The 19,064-nt window shown below is 49.8% G+C and overlaps 1 protein-coding gene across 1 annotated transcript; it reads left to right on the plus strand.

Moving 5' to 3' along the window:
* Nucleotides 1-1,554: 1,554 nt before the first annotated feature.
* Nucleotides 1,555-5,040, plus strand: LOC121837339. Its single transcript, XM_042292935.1, has one exon. It carries the CDS (start codon nt 1,555-1,557, stop codon nt 4,816-4,818), a length of 3,264 nt encoding a protein of 1,087 aa, XP_042148869.1. The 3' UTR covers nt 4,819-5,040.
* The last annotated feature ends 14,024 nt before the right edge of the window (nt 5,041-19,064 follow it).

Below are 19,064 nucleotides of genomic sequence, written 5' to 3' on the forward strand. Positions count from 1 at the left end.
GTGATGAAAATGACCGAAGCATTATAGTGATTAGCAGCTCCTACAAAATATTCGCAAATGTCTTTGAGCTTCGTTCGATTGGCGAGAAAGTCGTCGAATATGATCAGCGAGTCTCTTTCGGGGTCTAAATTTTGCGGGATCTCCTTGGTGAAAATGACCCCGCTCGTGCCCGAAAACCAGCTCTGGGGAAACACGTAGACGTAGTAGATGACGTGAAACTCTTTGTCGAACATTTCTCTTCTAAATCGCAACAATTGGCGAATGTACGTGCTTTTGCCCGATTTAGAGGATCCAATCATCGTGATTGACGCCGGCGTTTGGAAACGAAATTTGTCCAGGTCCGAAGACATGTCGGTGACCTCGCGTGCTACGCTCGTAGACGAGTGAAAAGGAGGCATCGCAGACACGTTTCTAAGTACTCGCGCGAAGCACATTCCCGCGTGGCGCTCTTTAGCTTCGCGATAAATGCTAATTTTAACACGCGTCGCAACACTGCGGTTTATAGCGACGCCCGTACGCGAGCAGCGACTACAGTGATTAAGCAACGAAGGAAAATACAAAAATAAGAGGAGGCTCTCCAAGGTCCGAGTTGACCGCTCGCTCCAAGGTCGTCTAGCAGGAAGTGTATGCAGGTTTGGACATGTCTCGAAAGCTCCGAATTTGTTCTTTTTTTCTCATATGCAAATTAAATACGTGTTTTTGACGCTGGCTCGCTAGCTCTTTTGTTTTCAGGCTCGTTGGTTTTTTTTTTCCTACGCACGTGTTGATTGCACAGCGAGTCGTCTTTACGCAATCCGCTCGGTATATATAATCCGAGGTATCGTCCCCTGGTCGTCTTCACTGCTTTCTCTCCGGAAGGAAAAGGTAATGCTGAAAAAAAAAAGCTTTGTAGGCCCGCCGTATACTAATGTGTCATTATTTCCAGACTGTCGTCCAACCTCGAGCCACCGCCGCCCTCCGGTCAACCCAAAATGGAAGGGGTCCTGAACAAGCTGTCGTCACTGCGAGCGTCGTCATCGTCTTTGTTTGTCAGCATGGGCGCCATTCCGTGCAACGTCAAGATACCCGTGCTGGAGGTGAGGCGAATGGACACCCGTTACGGACCATCCCTTTATGTGACTCTGCAGCTGGAGAGCAATGTGGTAAAAGTATTTTTACCCAAGCGGTTCGCCGAACTGAATGAGGAAGATCTCCAGAGCATGAGGGCGATGAAGGGACTCACGATGGAGAAAACCAGCGGTGACGAGCGGTCACCGGTCATTGCTTTCTCGTGTTCTGACTAAAACAAAATTGTCAGCCGCTCGGGACAACTTGAGAAAAAAAATGGTAACCTGCCACTTGTGTGATGCGCGAGAGCGGCAGCAGTACTCCAGCGCGGAGTCCTTACAAGTTCATCTGGCCCAGGTTCACAATATCCCGCCGCAAGATTGCCTTCCGTTCATCAACTCACTGTGCGCCTTTCGAAACTTTACCGCGCGTTATGATATGCATTTGCACGAGCGCGACGACGAGTCTCACGATGTATCCACGCTTTTTCGGCTTCAGTCCGACGCAATGGCTAATGTTTTTAGGCATTATGAAATGCCATTCCGTTTTTTCATCACCCTAACCGTGGAAATGACTCGTCTCAGTGGTGACGACGAAATTGAATTCAGCGTGGACTACTTTCATTCTTTAGTCCACACGGTTTGGGCCGAAGGTAGCATTCGCGATGCTCTACAGACTGCATGCGCCGAGATCTCTGCTCGCCTCGAACAGTATCAAGAACGAGGATCTGGGCTTGTCGTCGTCGCCATTCAGACCTGCACCATCACCGTGGGACGTTTCATTCCGCCCACGGTCGGTTGTGCGCGTTTTGTGTTACCCGCGGAACTACCCAGCAGAAGGTGCCTAGTGAATGTGAACGAGCAACTGAACGAGTCGGAGAAAAACATGTGCTTTGTGTTTTCTGTGCTGGCCGGTCTCCATCCCGCACCCTCTAAACGATCGAGGGCTTCTTGCTACCGAGACCATTTTGGCAGGTATTGGTTCCCCACCGCGTATCCAGTGACGTTTCCGCAAGACGTGCAGGCTTTCGAGAGAAAAAACTCCGTGTCCGTGAACGTGTACGGTTATGATCGAGAACAAAGGTTCGTCTACCTGCTCAAAGTCAACGATAGCGAGCGGGAGAAGCACGTGGATTTGCTCCTGATAGACGATCACTTTGTTCTGATCACCAACTTCGCCGGACTTTTCGCGAACAGGCGCACTCACCGTTTTCGTTGTAAAAGGTGTATGATGGGCTTTCGCTTTCGCACTGCGCTGGGAAGTCATTTATCGCTGTGTAAGGAAAAGAAGGCAGTCCGAACGGTGTGTCCTCCAAAGGGGGACGCGCTGTATTTCCGGAGCCCACACACGATGGAACCTTTCCCCTACTTTTGTGTCTACGATTTCGAGGCCATTCTGGAAGCGGAAAACATGGGTCAGGCTTACGAGAAGCACGTCCCCAGTTCGTTTTGCATACTCGTAATCCGATCCACGGACTCGCGCATCGTCGATCAGTTTTTGTACCGGGGCGAGGACTGCGTGGAAAAGTTCATTTCCATCCTTAATCAATTGTCAAAGCTCATTGGCGAATGGATTCGAAGTGAGGAAGTGCCAATGGTGAGCGTGGACGAAGAGGCTCACGCGTCGGCCTCTGACTGCGCGATTTGTGGCGAATCGTTCGGAAATCGAAAGAGAAAAGTCAGAGATCACGATCACTTTAGCGGATCGTACAGGCAGTCGTTGTGTCAGGGATGCAATTTAAATCTGAGAGTAAACAAGAAAGTCATTCCAGTGCTCGCGCACAACCATTCGTTTGACCTGGCCTTTATACTACCCAAACTCGACTTATTCGAGTCTAAAGATATTAAAGTGCTCGTCACTAGCTGCCAGCAATTTAAGCGACTCGACGTGGGTAACCTTCGGTTTCTCGACAGTCTGGCCTTTCTCCCCGCCAGCTTGGACGCGCTGGTTCAGGACCTCTGTTCCAAGGGACTAGAAAACCTGTGCTGTCTAAAGCAGGCTTTTCCGCAGCACGTTGAGCTTCTGGCGCGGAAAGGCGTATTTCCCTACGACTATGTGACCAGTTTCGAGGCTTACCGGGAGCCCGAGCTACCGCCCCGCGAGTCGTTTTACAACAAGCTTAACGACAGCCAAATTTCGGAGGACGACTACCGTCACGCCCAAACCGTCTTTCAAACATCCAATTTCAAAAGCCTAGGAGAATACAGTGACTGCTACCTGAAACTCGACTGCTTACTTCTCGCCGACGTGTTCCAAAATTTTAGGAAATGGACTTTAGACACGTACGAGCTCGATCCGTTACACTACGTTTCCCTGCCCGCGCTCAGTCTCGCCTGCGCACTTAAACAGACTGGGGTAAAACTGGAGCTGCTCGACGACGTGGATGTATATCTGTTCATCGAAGCTGGTCTGCGCGGAGGAATCGTTCAATGTGCCATTCGTAACACGAGGGCTAACGTGCCAGGAACCGCATGTTTTGATCCGAACACGGCGGTTTCTCAAATTTTAGACCTCGACGTGAACAGCCTGTACGCTTCCACCATGCGGCAAGCCCTTCCATGCGCAGATTTTCGCTGGCTAGACCGCGAGGAAATCGACGCTCTCCACTTTAAGCAGGTTCCCGACGACGCGCCCGAGGGTTACATTTTAGAGGTGGACCTCGACTATCCTCGGGAGCTACACGATTCGCACGCGGACTTTGCCCTGGCTCCCGAGAAACGAGGAGTCCCGCTCGAATGGCTCTCACCCTATCAAAAGGCGCTCGTCGAAAAATTTCACCTACCCCAGCGAGAGTCTGAGCGAAAGCTGCTTCTCACCTTTTACCCGAAACGGAATTACATCAATCACTACCGAAATCTCAAGCTGTATCTGGAGTTGGGCTTACAGCTAAAGGCCATTCATCGCGTCTTAAAGTTTTCGCAGAGTGCATTCCTTAAAGATTTCATCGACTTTAACCACAACCTGCGAAAACAGGCGACAAATGCTTTTCAAAAGAACCTATCTAAACTCATTATGAATTCAATTTATGGCAAGACAATCGAAAACCCACGCCAGTACAATAACGTTGTCATTAGCGTGAGCGAGGACAAAGTGCTCAAAAACCTGCAGAAGCCTAACCTGAGACAGTTTGCGGCAATCAGCCCGACCGTGGTGATCTTTCAGTTTTCCCAAAGAACGCTACACTTGAACAAACCCGTGTACGCGGGTTTCTCTATCCTAGAAATGTCCAAACTGGTCATGTACGAATTTTTCTACAAGCAGGTCAGGCGCGTTTTCCCCGACGCTCGCGCAGCGTACAGCGACACGGACTCGTTCATTCTCCAAATCACCGACCCGGATGTAGACTCGAAGCTCGCGACTCTTGCCGAAACTCACCTGGATACTTCCGGGTACCCGGGCGATCAACCCTTGTTCTCTCCCGCAAACAAAATGAAACTAGGAGTGTTCAAAAATGAATTCCCAAAAGATCACATTCTTGGATTTGTTTGTCTGAAACCAAAACTCTATTCGCTCGAGCTAGCCTCTAGAGAGCACTATGTGAGGGCGAAAGGAGTGAAAAGGTGCGAGCCCCGTAAGCTAACCTACGAGCTCTACGTTCAAACTCTCGAGCAACAAACTCTGCACAAGATCACGCAGCGGACTATCGCTCGTAAGTTGTGCGAGAACAAGACTGTTGCCGTGGAGAAGATAGGACTCAACCCGTTTGACAACAAGCGCTTCATCGACACCGACGGCGTTTCAACTCTTCCCTTCGGACATTGGAGCCTCTAAGTGAAGTGCTTTCTTTTCTCAATCATTTCAGACTGATGTATCCGTGTGTACACAGAGGGTTGTGTAAAAAGCCATTTTGTTGTGTGATTTTCATGTAGCGCGAGGGTTTTTCCCCCCCGCCGAGTGTTTGATGCTTGTATAAAGAGCTGTCGCGCTCCCTCTGTTTCTCCGTGTCTCGAGAATTTCTTAGAGATATGCCTATTGAATAAAAACAAAGAAAAAGATCCATCCCGCTTTGTGTCCTTTCTGTGGCTTTATTTCAAAATCAGGTTACAGGGCGGAGCAGCAGGAGAGCTTTAAAGCGGGAAAATTGCTTGCGCACGAGTATGGAAATGTGTGTCGTTCCGTCGGTAGTCGCTCGCCGAGAAGGTTTGGATGCACTCGCGGAGCGGTACACCGCAACATAGGAGCGCACCGACGTAGAGACAGTAAAGTCCGCACGTGTGCGACAGAGTCCCTTGAATTCTTTTCTTGGAGTAGAAGAAGGACGCTGCGCCTCCGATGAAGTCGTAAAATTCCTCGTGAATCGGAATCATTCCGAAACTGTCAAAATAACTAATTGCATTGTCTTTTGGGCACACGTAGAAAAGAACCCAGTGTTCACCGAACGAAGACCTCGGTGCCGTGTTCACTACGTAAAGACCGGGTGACGCTGTCTCTTGACCAATCTCGTCGCACGCGAACGTGCCACGAAACCAGGGACACGTGCAATGATTTCCCGCGAACATTGGGTAAAATTCGTGCTCTTCCATTTTAGCCGGCAAACTTGACGTTTCTATCCTTGTCAATTTCCAGGACGCGAGGCGTTTCTGACATAAAGAGAATGGTGATGGCTTTAGTTAGATCTTGCTTGAAGGTCAAGGTGAGTCTCACGTTCGCCGTGGAAATGGGACAAAGACTCTGCTCTTCCCTGTCCGGAGTCAAAATGTAGTAGAGCAGAAAGGAGTCTTTCGAGAAGGCACCTTTAGAGTAGGGGACGTCTCTTCGATTGAGGCGGTGTTGGAAGCTCATATAGGCCTTCATGTAGAGATCCTGAGCCAAATCAAACTGCTCCGTCTGCTGGCAGCCACCCACGTCCAGGACCGCCGTTTTCAGGTTGAAGTGCTCGAGCTTGAAGGGTTCGTGCTCGCGACTTCCCTGAAACGCCTCGCTCTTCACGAAGGCGACGAGGAGCTTTGACGGCACTCGATGCCGATACAGATCGTCGAGGACAATGTGCGACACACCGGGAGAAACGGTTCTGGTCTTGATCTCCACCCCACGTAGTAGATAAGTCGCGGGAGAGGACTGCAGACGTCTTTCAATGCCCACAAGCACCGTCGGGGCCACTTGCACGCGTCGAATGTAGAGCACAATGCGGGGAAGTTGGACGACGTGCTTCTGGGGAACCGTCGAAGCGGCCAAGAGCCTGAAATCTTCGGTATTTTGACGCAGCACGATGCGAATATCCACCCCGTTCAAGAGAAGCTTGTCCTAGTGACATATGTCACTCATAAGAGGACAAAACAAATCACAGAGCGTCCTTAATTCGGTTCGTTTAAAACGTGCCATAAGGCTCTTGGCATCGGCGGGAATGTCGAGCTTTTCGGACGTATTTACCGGGTCTTTTTCGTACAACATCGCAGAAAGAGAGTGATCCCTACTCGTCTGGTTTGCGTGCAGGAGGATATCGAGATAAGAACGATAAGCATAATTTTCGTACTGGCTCACCAAAGTCTGGTTCAGATACACGTGTAAGTATTGAAAAAGGGAGCTTCCAAATGCCTGAACCGGTATGACTTTATCGTGCGTGACAGTTCCGTCCAACGCGGTGGTGCTCGCGGGATCGCCATTGGCTCGCACGATTTTTGTCTGGATGTGCAGGAAGCTTGATTTCAGATCGTAGAAGTGAGGTCCTAGCGAGGGAACGTGAAATTCTAAGACCGAAGTGGGTGTTGTTGTGGCCACCGGAAAGAATTCGATATATTCGGACTTTTCCAAAGCAAAAGACGTAGGCGAAAGAGAGAAGAGATCGAGCTCTCCACTGGTGCACAGACAGGAACGCTCGTGCAGGGTAAAAATATCGCCCGTCATTTTTTAGGTATCGAAAAAGTCATGCACGACCTTTCGTTTCTTTTGCCGTCCTGAAACTGAACAGCACTGGCTGGACGCCTTTCTTTTATGTCCTCCGCCAGACTGCAGCTTTTGGAGGAACTCGTCTCTGGTGCTTCGATACGTGCGGCCAATTCCCTTCTTTACGGCGTCCTTCAACGAAGAACCCTGCCTCATTCGCTCTGCAATATCTCTACCCGTGGACACTAGTTTTCGACCCAGGTAGGGGGCCACTCGCTTTGTAAACACTGGCGATAGCGTCTGATAAATGTCCGACAGTAGTCCGCTCCCAACTTGGAACAGGGGCCCGGACACAAAATGCGGCAGCGGTCTTTCTCCGGAACCCGAGAAATGTTCTAAACAACACGGTGGGGACTTTACGTGCATTTTCTAAAATGAAGAGTGGCTGCAACGCGACCCGATCCGTCCAGAAATGGGATGTAGCTTCCTCTCTCGCCAACAAGCTCGAGACAAATGGTGCTAACTTCTTTTACGATCACCTTCTTATATTGTGGTAGATTAAAAGAATAGGATATCATTTCGTTACGTTTTGACACTACGAATGGGACGACTCTCAAGAGAGGAGCTTTCACGTCGCCGACGTGGTCCGCTTCTATGATATCGCAATAGGTAAAAATGTAATTACTGGGAAATAATATCACATCACGGTCTGCCACCGAGAAGGAAGTGTACACGCTTTTCTGACCAAAGCCAAGCATGTGGGATAAGTGAGCGTTGATTAGGATATACCCACTGTGGTGCAACTGTAACTCTACGACTTTGATGTATGAATTATAACGAAGCAATATTTTGGAGGAATTGAGCTTAAGATGAGACTGGTACGCGCTGTTTATCGCGTTAATGAGATCTTCTGGCGATTCGTAGAAGCCCTCGAGGCCCTATTGAAAATTCCATCAAGGTACGTAATTTGGGACACTGACTGCCAGTCAGCAGCCTTGGTGGAACGTGATGGACCATCAGACGTCATCTGATGGTCCATCAGACGACGTCTGGCTGCCACTGCCAAGGGAATTTCATCAACAAGGGCAGCATTTATATAAGAGTAAAGCTATACGCACTCATAAATGTCGCCAAATGCCTCGATAAAACAAAATGTTCGAGAAAAAAAAAAGAAACAAAAAGCAGGTCAACCGCGGATTCGAACCCGCGACCACTTGCGTACAAATCGCACACCCTAACCGCTATGCTATGGAACCGTTTTTGAAACTCGATTCCACTAATCGTTTTATACAAGATGCTTCGGCTGCAAATGCAGTTAACCCGTCATCATGTTACGCAAAGCACTCGTACATCACTCGTACATCACTCGCCGTACTTCAGTTCTACTCACCTGCCATGTAGAGTACTTTCACGTCGTAGAACGATCCTTTTGTTCGCGCGTCACCGGCCCAGTAGACCTGGTACACCTTGTCGTCTTCAACTACACCGCTAAAGTCCCTTACATCGTCGGAACTCACAACAGGCTGGGTCTTGTCGGGTAGAAATTCTACTAAAACATAAGTCATTGTAGAACCCTGGCAGGATCGACAGGTTGGAGCAAGCGGGCAAACAAAACGAGTCGAAAGCGGTCGTTCATGAAAGCTCGGCGAAGCGGCGAAGCCTCTATGGGCGAAGCGAAGTGTTGTTTTCGGCGCTTCGGCGGGCTTCTGATCAAGGTTGTCGGTCGGTTGCGTGTCAAATTTCTAACGTCAGCGGTTTTATGGGCTCACGTCCCGAAATCGTTTTCTCGTGCATAGATTACTTTTCGTATTCATAGATTTGACGAAATAGTGGTGTCCGAACGAGCTTTACGTCCTTTGACCGTACGTCTGTCTGCACGTCAAAGCTTTCTGACGTACAGTCAGAGACAATCGATGTACAGTCAGAATCGCCACCAAGACATCCTGATGGAATTTCGCGGCGGCCGACTGCCACCAGGAAACCATCAGAAAGCCGACAAGCAGAGTCTGACTGGAGTTTGACTGTCGGTCAGAGTAACTTGTTGGCCAATCAGACATGCTTGACGTACAGTCAGGCACAGTCAGCGGTCCACTAGAAAACATTGACTGCCAAACAGGGTTACATTGATGGATTTTTCCTTCGGGGGATCTCAATTTGGTCCTGTGTCATCACGTGCTTAACCCTCGTCAACTCTACCTCAACCTCCCGATCGAATGTATCTTCCTCCACGGGGCTGCCTTCCACGGGCTGACCTATTCCAAAAACGATCTCTGCAAATCCGAGTTTTTTCGACAATGTAGGGGACATGCGCAGTGCGTTGTTTCTCTGGAACCCTATAGAGTAACATTTTCCTTTTCGCTCGAAGCTCGTCTTGGGACCAAAGAGCTCTCGCAGGGCGCTTTTCACCAGCGCGGCAAAGTCTTGCTTTGGCTATATTCGTAGCTTTTTGGTGCCTTCCACTTTCCCGGCATCCGTGGGTCTGACCAAGTACAGCACGTTAGATGGGCTCGTCACATTCTTGATGCTAAATGGGAAGTTCAGTTCTTCTAGGGCTACCTCGTACGGTTCGTTTAATATAATAGGTTGAGACAACTGTACCTTGAACTTGCTCAATCTATTGTCGTGAAAGATGTCCGACGAGGCATTTGAGAATAGATTCACGTAAAACTGATCCCTCATTTCGCTTCTTGCCGACCGATCTCTACGTAGGTCGAGAGCAGACTGATCGGACCCCTATCAAGGTCCAGCCTTTTCTCTAGCAATTGTAGGAGAGAGAGAGACACGCACACACGCAGTCATCCTATAGGGTTAGTTATTTTTATTTCCACGAGTCTAGAGTATCCACGGTGATCAGGCGATATCGAAGAACATCGGTGGCCAGGCAATGGATGTGGGTGGCTTCGATGTGGTGCTTACAATGCATCGCGCGTTTGATGGTCTTCAGCGTATCCGAGATAAATTCCACCACGTTCGTCGTCTCCGATGCGGTCACTTTGGTCAACACCTTGCCCGACCAATGGGATAAGAGCACAAATGGCTGCTCGTGGGATTCCCACTCCTTGTCCCGCACCTTGTAGCTCTCGTAGACCTGGGATATGATCCTGAACACAACGGGGTCCACTTCATATGGAATGAACTTGCCAAAAACTATGAGGTCCATCAACATATCGAACGCAGACACAAAGAAGTTGTTGTTGGCTTTTCGATGTGCAACGCAGGCTTCGACATCGCTCCATCGAGTGTGTTGATCTTCGCAGCCATCCAGACGTTCACGCACGAGCATCTTGTCAGATCGAGCTCCGTCGCACGAGTGAGGGTCCGAGCCCAAATGCAGCAGCTAAGGGGGCGCCACGAGGCTACAAGTCCGCGAGCAGCGTTTGAATCGCGCGCGCGCGCGAAATCACGTGATAAAAAGACGGGCAACGCCCAGCGATGCAACTAATATTACACGACCATCGCCACATGACCTGCGGCAATGTCGTATCCTGTTTTTCAATCGTATTACAAAAGCCAGGTAGCGGGAAAGCACGTGATCTGGTTTGCACACACACACGGACAACTAAGACGAGTTAAGCCCTCTGGGAAGCAATGTGCTTCTAGCTGAGGGGGTAGAGTGTCCGGCTCCTGTGCACAAGGTAGCGAGGTCGATTCCCAGCCGCCGCAAAGCCTTTTTTAGCGAACAAAAGTCGGTTACCGCGCAGCGATTCAAATAATATCACGTGACCGTCATGTGACATCACGTAAGGCCCTCTATCGGACGCAACTCGAACCCTGTGTGAGATCACGTGAGCGCCCTCTGTCGGACGCAACTCGAACCCTGTATGACATCACGTGAGCGCCCTCTGTTGGACGCAACTCGAACCAGGGGAAAATCACGTGGTTGTGAGCGGTGGTGACGACATCTCTGTACGTGCCTTTCCCACGCTTCTGACACGCGCCGCGTACGTGACTGATAACATCGGCTGTTAACACCTTGTTAAGCATGTGTTAACATCCTTAACGAGGTGTTAACATTGGCCACGTGACCTCACACCTACACCACGTGCGGGACTCGGGGGCTCCCATTGGTCACTGGCCAACGCCCATGCCCTGTCATTGGTCCCTGGGATGGGAGAGAGGGAAGAGGCCTCGCCCTGCTGCTTCGGGATTGGTCAGGATTGGCCCCGCCCACCTGGGGCCGTGATTGACAGGTGGCCTGAGTGGTGCATATTTACTACTACTTATATGAATGTTTGATGAATGAAAATATTGTTTTTATTATTGAAACATGGCAGCGTGGACTCCATTTTTATTTCGAAACTCTGCAGAAAAAACGGACTGGCTGATTGATTCATTTAGTTAGATATTTGTCTGTTATGATTCGTGACAAATGCCAATTGGCCACTTCCGCAATTAGGGCAGACATCTGTGGCTCTTCTAAATAGTACGCTTTGAAAGTATTTTGAGAAGCCCGACGCAGTGATTTTCCGAAAAAAGACATCAGTTCGACTACCAGTTTTAAAAAGTTCACAACCCGTCCAGCAGTTTAGCCAGAAATTTTTCCAGCTCAACTGGCAGTGCGATCACTTCAGCCACCAGTTTGGCGAGTTGATATTTTATTTTCCAGTTTGTTCAGTTTGTTTCTTATTTCCGCATGCTCAACACTTAAGCCGTCAGTTTGGCGAAGTCCCTTTTTCAAACCGTTCATTTTTCTCTTTTCATTAAAATATTGTTTGACGACGATTTGCACAAGAATTCTAGCATGGAATACCTTAATCAACAGACCGTATAGCAGCCGACAGAAAAATTAAGGAATGTTTTTGCCCTTGAATTGGAGAGCGGAAACAATTAAGGAATGTTTTTGGACGAAGGAGTTACTAGTACAAGATGTCCAAATCCTTGACGAAGTGGTAAATTTTGAGACACGAAGTCTTCCTTCTTTTCTGCTGTGTTTCTTCGAACCACATCACACAAATAAAAAATTGTCGCATATTAAATAAAAAAAGACTGCGCGGAGAGTTTAATTGCAACAAGACTAGCAAATGGAACAAACTTAGATTGAGCAACTGATCAGCCTGCTCTAAATTAACGTGTTGCAGATAAGAAAAGTCAATTGCAAAAGGATACAAAAACAAGCCTTCCACTTAAAAGAATCTGGTCCGCTGAAAATTTGCCACGGCTAAGTCAAAGTTACTCGAACACCACCCTTAGGCGGATCTTCATTAAAACCTTAGCCGAACCAGATTAAGAGTGTGGGGGCGTGCGCGCGCGCGTGTGTTTGCAGGCGTGCGGCTGTGTGTGCGTGCCTGTGTGTTTGTGTGTGTGTACGCGGGTGTGTCTTTGTGCGCGTGTATATGAGAGTGCTTGAATTTTAAATGATCTGTGTGTGTGTGTGTGCGGGTGTTCGGAAGTGCGTCTGTGCACATCATAACATATTAGGCTGGTCTGATGTGCACATCAGGATACTCTATACTCCGTTCCACCTTCAGTCCGAGCGCAATGGACGCCACAAGCTATCCCAGCCGATCAGCGCCGGGAGAGAATCGCGTGACCTGCCGGTTGGGCAGAGCGACACAGAGAGCTCAAGGTCGCATGACACTCTCTCAACGCTGGATTGGCTGGGATGGCTCCTAGCACCCGCTGCGCTCGGAGTGAAGGTGAAACGGAGTATAGTTTGGTGTAGTGTAATGTAGTATGCTCACCAAGACACAATAGGTTGGTGTGATGTGCACATCGGGGTACACTAGTCCTGAGTAGAGTGCACGCCAAAACAGATTCGTGTGTTTAATGGGCTCATCAAAACGCATTAGGTGGGTGTGATGTGCACACCAAAACACAATTCGCTGGTCTAATGCGCACACCAAAACACACTATGTGGGTCTGATGTGCACACAAAACAGATTCGATACGTCTGATGAGCAGACCAATACGTATGACGTGGGTCTGATGTGCACACCAAAACTCTGTAGGTGGGTCTGGTGTGCACGCCTTAACACATTAGGTCGGCCTGATGTGCACACCAAAACACATTAGATGGGTTCGATGTGTAGACCAAAACACATTAGGTGGGTATGATGTTCAGACCAGGACATATTAAGTGGGTCTGATGTGCACACGAAGTACATCAGGTGGGTTAGTTGTGCCCACCAAAACCCAATAGTGAGTGTGGCGTTTACACCAGGTCACCGTAGGACAGTCTGTTGTTTACAAGAGAAGACACCAGAAGAGACCTGACCCGGTCTAGGGGATTTTCTGATAGGGTCTGGAATGAACAGTGAACGTGACCACGTTTATGGAGGCGGTGAAGGACATCCCCAGTGGCCACGTTTCGCCACCGCTTCGCCACAAGCTCAGCAACTGCGTACGGCAGGCCCATGTTTTAGGTCGGTACTTGTTCGGCGAATGAAAGCAACCAGTAGAAACCATGTCCTCGGCAAGCTGCCGCTAGGCTCTGCAACGATGGCCGCACTCGCGGCCAATTTTGCAGAGGCTAGTGGCCGCACACGCGTCCGTGGCCGCTCGCGTCTGGTGGACGCGAGTGCGTCCGGTGGCCACACTCGCGGAGCGGGGAAGCGCGATTCTGCATTTGTCATGAACATTAGTGGTCGTGGCCAAATAACAGAGTTACCATCAGCAAGTGGAGCATCTGGTAATACATTTCCGTTCAATCTAAATTTAGGATTAAGGATACTGAGCTTGAATCAGTAGTCGAGCTTATAATGGAATGTTTCTATTTTGAAATCTGCCACACCTCTACAATGGCCACAAACTATATATGGTATTAGGTAAACATAAACAAGTATTGCCTGAACTTCCTTTGGCCGAGATACCTCCCGGTTGACCAGCGTCCTTGGTTTGTTTCAATCAGCAAGAACAAGCAGCGCGTATTTAAGTATTTAATGGCAACAAGTAATACAAAATATCTCGAAAAACGAAGTTAAGATAGATCGGTGTGTGTTTCTGACCAAACGTCACCCAGAAAAAGCACCGCATGTCGTTTTATTTGGCCTCCATGGGGAAAGTTGCTTGGCCCTACCTGACGTCCCTGTGGAAACCTGTATACAAGTGTGACATGCTACTATGTTAGATGCCCACAAATCAGCCGAGATTTGTAATTTTTTTTTTGTGAAATGTGCGTCGTCACCATGAGTGTCCGAGCTGGTCAAAACAAAACTACGGTACGCCTGTCGTACGGAGTTGAATGAAGGTGTGAAGAATTGAGCAACTCGTGCTCAATTGTGCACCGGAAAAATGGAGCGGTGCGTTTTCGACGACGAATAGAGATATCGTGACTGGGACAAAGTTGTCGCAGTGTATACGATTGCGCGACTCGGTCAAGGCAGAAAATTAAAATAAGAAACGAAAACCAAAGAAACAAGCGGCGTCATTTCGACGACGACCATTTCGACCACGACCATTTCAACCACTGTGATTGTGACAATGTCGACCTACCGCGGCGATTCTGTGAATGATATTCACATTGATGCAATTGCAGACACGGGCGTCAAAGGGCTGCTTTTGATCGTATAACTCAGGCTATAAGGTAAGAATACTAGTTTCACGTCCGACTTTATACGATCAGTCGGCACTGCTGGGGACATAACCCATTTGTTCAAAGTGTTCTGTTTGGGTAGACATACAGAAGCGCTGTTGTTTGACGGCGTGGGCGAGTAATGAAATCACGTGGTTTCGTGCTATGTGTCACGTCTTGCTTTAATCGTTTCACTAACATTCGCTTTATTGCGTGATGAAAAGAAAAATCAGGCTCTCGACCTTTAAAATCTTAGTTTTTTCAATTGACGTGGAACTAAACCCCAGGTTCGGTTTTGTTTGAAAAGATCTGAAGTCCTCCGTCGATATAAACTCTCAAAATTTATATTTGTTTTATATTCCCTTTTTTGGTTCGTCTGAGTTTTTGCTGGAATTTTTTATAAACTCTCACATAAACCGCCTGTTTGCAAGTTCGCAAGCATCCGAGAATTAACATCAGCAAACATTCTGCTCTAAGATAAAAAAAATAATAACGATAAAGTCTATTTTTTATTTAATAAATCTTTTATGCAGTACCAAGTTGGTCTATGTCCGTGGTCTGGGTTATGAAAACCTGGATTTAGACTAATATATAAAGCTATATTTCGGCGAATTTTAACTTATATTTCACTCAATCCTTTATTTGCATAAGAACTCAAGGGTGATCGTTTAGATCAAGTTTCTTCGCTGTCCAAAAGAGTCGGCTGATCGCATCTTTGATTTCACAATTAGGCGATCCTAGTGCTGAGCGTGAAATCGACACGTACTTGACAGAGAATATTCGCGTTTTACGGCCACGGAGTGGCTGCTGGTTGCATATATTTATTTCGCGGATATCTGCTACAGCAAAATTGTCCAGTCAATTGCAAAACATTACATTACTTCTAGAGTACACTGGACGCGAAAAACATTACAAAAGCCAGATTTAATTGCCGTGCACACAAACAGCGGTGATGTTGCCCTATAAAAGTATGTAAACAAAACCCGAACCGGAAATGTTCTCAGCTCCCTGTCGAGGCGGCCGTAAGCATACCTCGGCATTCTCACTCATGAGTTCGATCACTCACGATCACTCACGCTCACCGTCAGATTTGAGGTGATCGTGAGTGAGGCCGCGAGTCTCGAAAAATTGTGAGTGTGAGTGTGATCGTGAGTTATGTGAACTCATGAGTGTGAGTGCTGCCAACTCATGAGCGTGAGTTTGATCGTGAGTTTGATCGTGAGTGTGATCGTGAGCTCTGAAAACTCTTGAGTGTGAGTGTGAGCTTCAACTCTAAGTGAAGTACTCATGAGCGTGGGTTTTGAGATCTCTGAGTGTGATTGTGAGTTTCGAGGCTCATGAGCATGAGCCTAAATCAAGACGAGAGTCTTAGGGTGGATATGAGTCCGGTGACTACATTAGTCTGCGTGATGACGTGAGTCTGAGGACCATGGCCATCAAGAGTCGCGGTGAGCGCTGGTATTATCCTGGCTGGGTTGGTCACGTGAGCTCCCGAGATATCTTAGTGGGCGAGGGGATTCGCTTCGCAACTACTGCGTGAGGTTCAGGGTTGGTTTGGGTGTCGCTCGCCTGCTCCTTCGCCGTGTAGACGCGCTGGGTCCTGAGGAGAACGGACGAGGAGGGGTGGGGTGCTGGCTCTTGCAGGCTCCTCCATGCCAGAGCATTCCGCGATGTTTCAACCAGCTGTGGAGGCAGAGGGGGTATAGGGGGGGGGGGGAGGGTGTTCGCTTTCGTCTCTCCTCAGCGATCGCTCTTCGCTTCACGGCAGACGGCGAGACGTCAACGGACTGACGGCGCCTCGAGGCGGCGCGGTAACGTCGGAGTTGGGGATGTGCTCCAAACGGTTAGCGCTCCTCTCTCTGTGACATAGAAAGGCTTGTGTGGAGTTCGGCTTCTGTTGCCAGGCTGGTGCCGGTGGGAATAGAATTTTAGGATAGCGTCAACTGCAATGTTCGCACGGCTGCGATAAAATTAAGTGACTCGCATGATCCTCATCAGCACCCAGTCGCACAAACAATTTTATCTTTCCGCTTACCTCACCGTACCTTTCGCAAATGAGTCATCACTCAGGAAATGCAACAAAGGCGGTGTCATGATCGATCGAAACTTCGAGTAAGATCTTTCACATTGTGGGATATCATGCTTTTATGTGTCGTTCGGGACAAGATGGCGCAATTGCCTGATAGCCAGCCGGCAATGGCCAGGCGGCGCCCCGCGAGTGCTGCATTCAGCGCCACAAGCGGAGGTGTCTCTGTTAATGGGGCGGCTAGTCTGCCCGTCGAGCCGTGGCGAGCGGTGGCGACCCCGATTTCGGCAGTCACCGTGCGCACGTGCGTGCCATGTCTCTGGTCCTTTTATGTGGTTTTTTGAGACCATCGGGAGCCTTGATAGGTCGAAGTGTTTAAAGCATATTCTAGCGTTGTCATTTGGACACCAGTTTGAGTTGTCTTCACCACTTGTGGGGTCGGTCTATATTAATAGCCGCCCGATCGGTCTGTGATTCGCTCGTCTCCCAGGAAGTTACACAACACAACGAGAAGGAAGCGAATGGATGTACTGTACTTCTCGGTTGCCCGTTTTCAAGAGCCGGCAGTCCGGACCCGCCGACCCTAGTCATCACCCGTTGTTCATGGCTCGCAGTCGGAGTCCGTGTCCACGCCTGCAGATCGTCCTTCCCACGTCATCGCTGCGTAGGCTAGCTGTTCCAAGCTATCACAGCCAAAGTCGCGCTGCGGAACCACTCCTGGATCCTCATGGCGCCGGTAAAGCCCGGGCTTGCCGTTTCCGCCGGTCCTGATCCGAACCTCGCTGGTGGAATGCTCCGGGGATCGCCATGGGCCGGACCAGCCAGAGCGGCTCTATCGTTCCTGCCCGGCTCCAGCCTCGTTCAGCAGGCTCTTCCTCTTTCCTCGCCGGCTGGCCCCCGCTCGCGCCTCGCTCGACTGTCCTCTTCTCCCGACGCCCCCACGACACTAGAATCAAATGTGGGTAATTAGAACCAAACTCTGCGAGATAGAGAACAGTACACAAGCCTGGTGTAAAAAGGCGACAGGCAAAAAGGTATCCATGTGAGAAGGATATTTACCCTCTGCATGGAGGTTTTCCGCAAGAAAAACTTTTGTATCGTGTTTTCTGCACGCCGTGAGCTTTGTTACCAGAATCAGCATTAAATTTGGTAGCCGAAACAAACAAAAGTTTGGTCTACGAAAATCCACTATTAGAAAACTCGCATTGGAAAGTTTTGGTTGCGACCGCGCGTGCCGAACGGCGGACGCGGTCGCAACTAAATGCACGCCTGTTGCACCTACTACAAGTGCCGGAACGGGCCGACGGACATCTCGCTTGAAGACCTCATCGCCTGATTCTCAGCGTCGAAGCGAAGCAACAATCGGCCCGATTATTCCTACCGTATTTCTCAATATGGCTGCCTCAGGGACTCATAAACCAACTTGTATAAATATGTTATTTTGTTAAGTATAGTCTGCAAAAGGAGTTTGTCAGACCACTTTCCAAGCCTGCACATCTATTTTCGTTCACTTTAACTATTAATGTAAAACTCACTTACTTGATGAGTCGCACTGCAGTAACCCAAGTAGCACGGGAAGCCCGGCCGAAGGATGGCCATATCCCCATGGCCGAGCCATTTTTCATCGGCCATTGCCCGGCCAAAGAGGTCGGTGCCGACCTCGTTATGGTCTCTCGGCATAAGAAAGGCCCACCTGCCCGGGCTTTGCGAGGGCCGGGCCCCATGGCCGAGCACCCCCGGCTCAGGCATCGGCTGAGCACCAATGGCCGGGCACCGGCAGAAGACTAAGGGCCAAAGGCGGTATTGGGTCGGCCACCGAGCTGGCATGGTGGCATTGGCAGAACACCAGTGGCCGAGGGCGGATCTGGGTCGGCCACCAACCTGAGATCGTGGCACCGGCAGAACACCAGTGGCCGAGGGTGGATTTGGGTCGGCCACCAAGATGATATCGTGGCACCGGCAAAACACCAGCTGCCAAGGGCGGATCTGGGTCGGCCACCGAGATGATATCGTGGCACCGGCAGAACACCAGTGGCCGAGGGCGGATTTGGGTCGGCCACCGAGACGATATTGATGGCACTGGCAAAACACCAGTGGCCGAGGGCGGATTTGGGTCGGCCATCGAGATGATATTGATGGCACTGGCAAAACACCAGTGGCCGAGGGCGGATTTGGGTCGGCCACCGAGATGATATCGTGGCACTGGCAAAACACCAGTGGCCGAGGGCGGATTTGGGTCGGCCACAGAGATGATATCGTGGCACCACGAGGACACCAGTGGCCGAGGGCGACTTTGGGTCGGCCACCGAGATGATATCGTGGCACCGGCAGGACGCCAGTGGCCGAGGGCAGCTTTTGGGTCGGCCACCGACCTGAGATCCTGGCACTTGCAGAACCCTAGTGGCCGAGGGCGGTTTTGGGTTGGCCACCAACCTGAGGTTGTGGTAGCAGCAGAACGCCATTGGCCGAGGGCGGCTTTCGGTCGGCCGCCGAGTTGACAGTGTGGCACCGGCAGGATGCCAGTGGCCGACAATGGCATTGGGTTGACAGCCAAGCTGGTATGGTGTCCATAGAAAAAACTTGGCAAAGATGGTTAGGCCAATGACTCTCACTAGAAGCCACGCTCAAGGTCTGTTCATACTTGCAAGACGCAGTGGT

Source organism: Ixodes scapularis, unplaced genomic scaffold (genome assembly GCF_016920785.2).
Source record: "Ixodes scapularis isolate PalLabHiFi unplaced genomic scaffold, ASM1692078v2 PGA_scaffold3__209_contigs__length_174095766, whole genome shotgun sequence".
Classification (NCBI taxonomy): domain Eukaryota; kingdom Metazoa; phylum Arthropoda; class Arachnida; order Ixodida; family Ixodidae; genus Ixodes; species Ixodes scapularis.

Bases quoted from the DNA above. Each gene is read 5' to 3' on its own strand.
- LOC121837339 (XM_042292935.1), top strand. From the start codon at position 1,555: ATGGCTAATGTTTTTAGGCATTATGAAATGCCATTCCGTTTTTTCATC.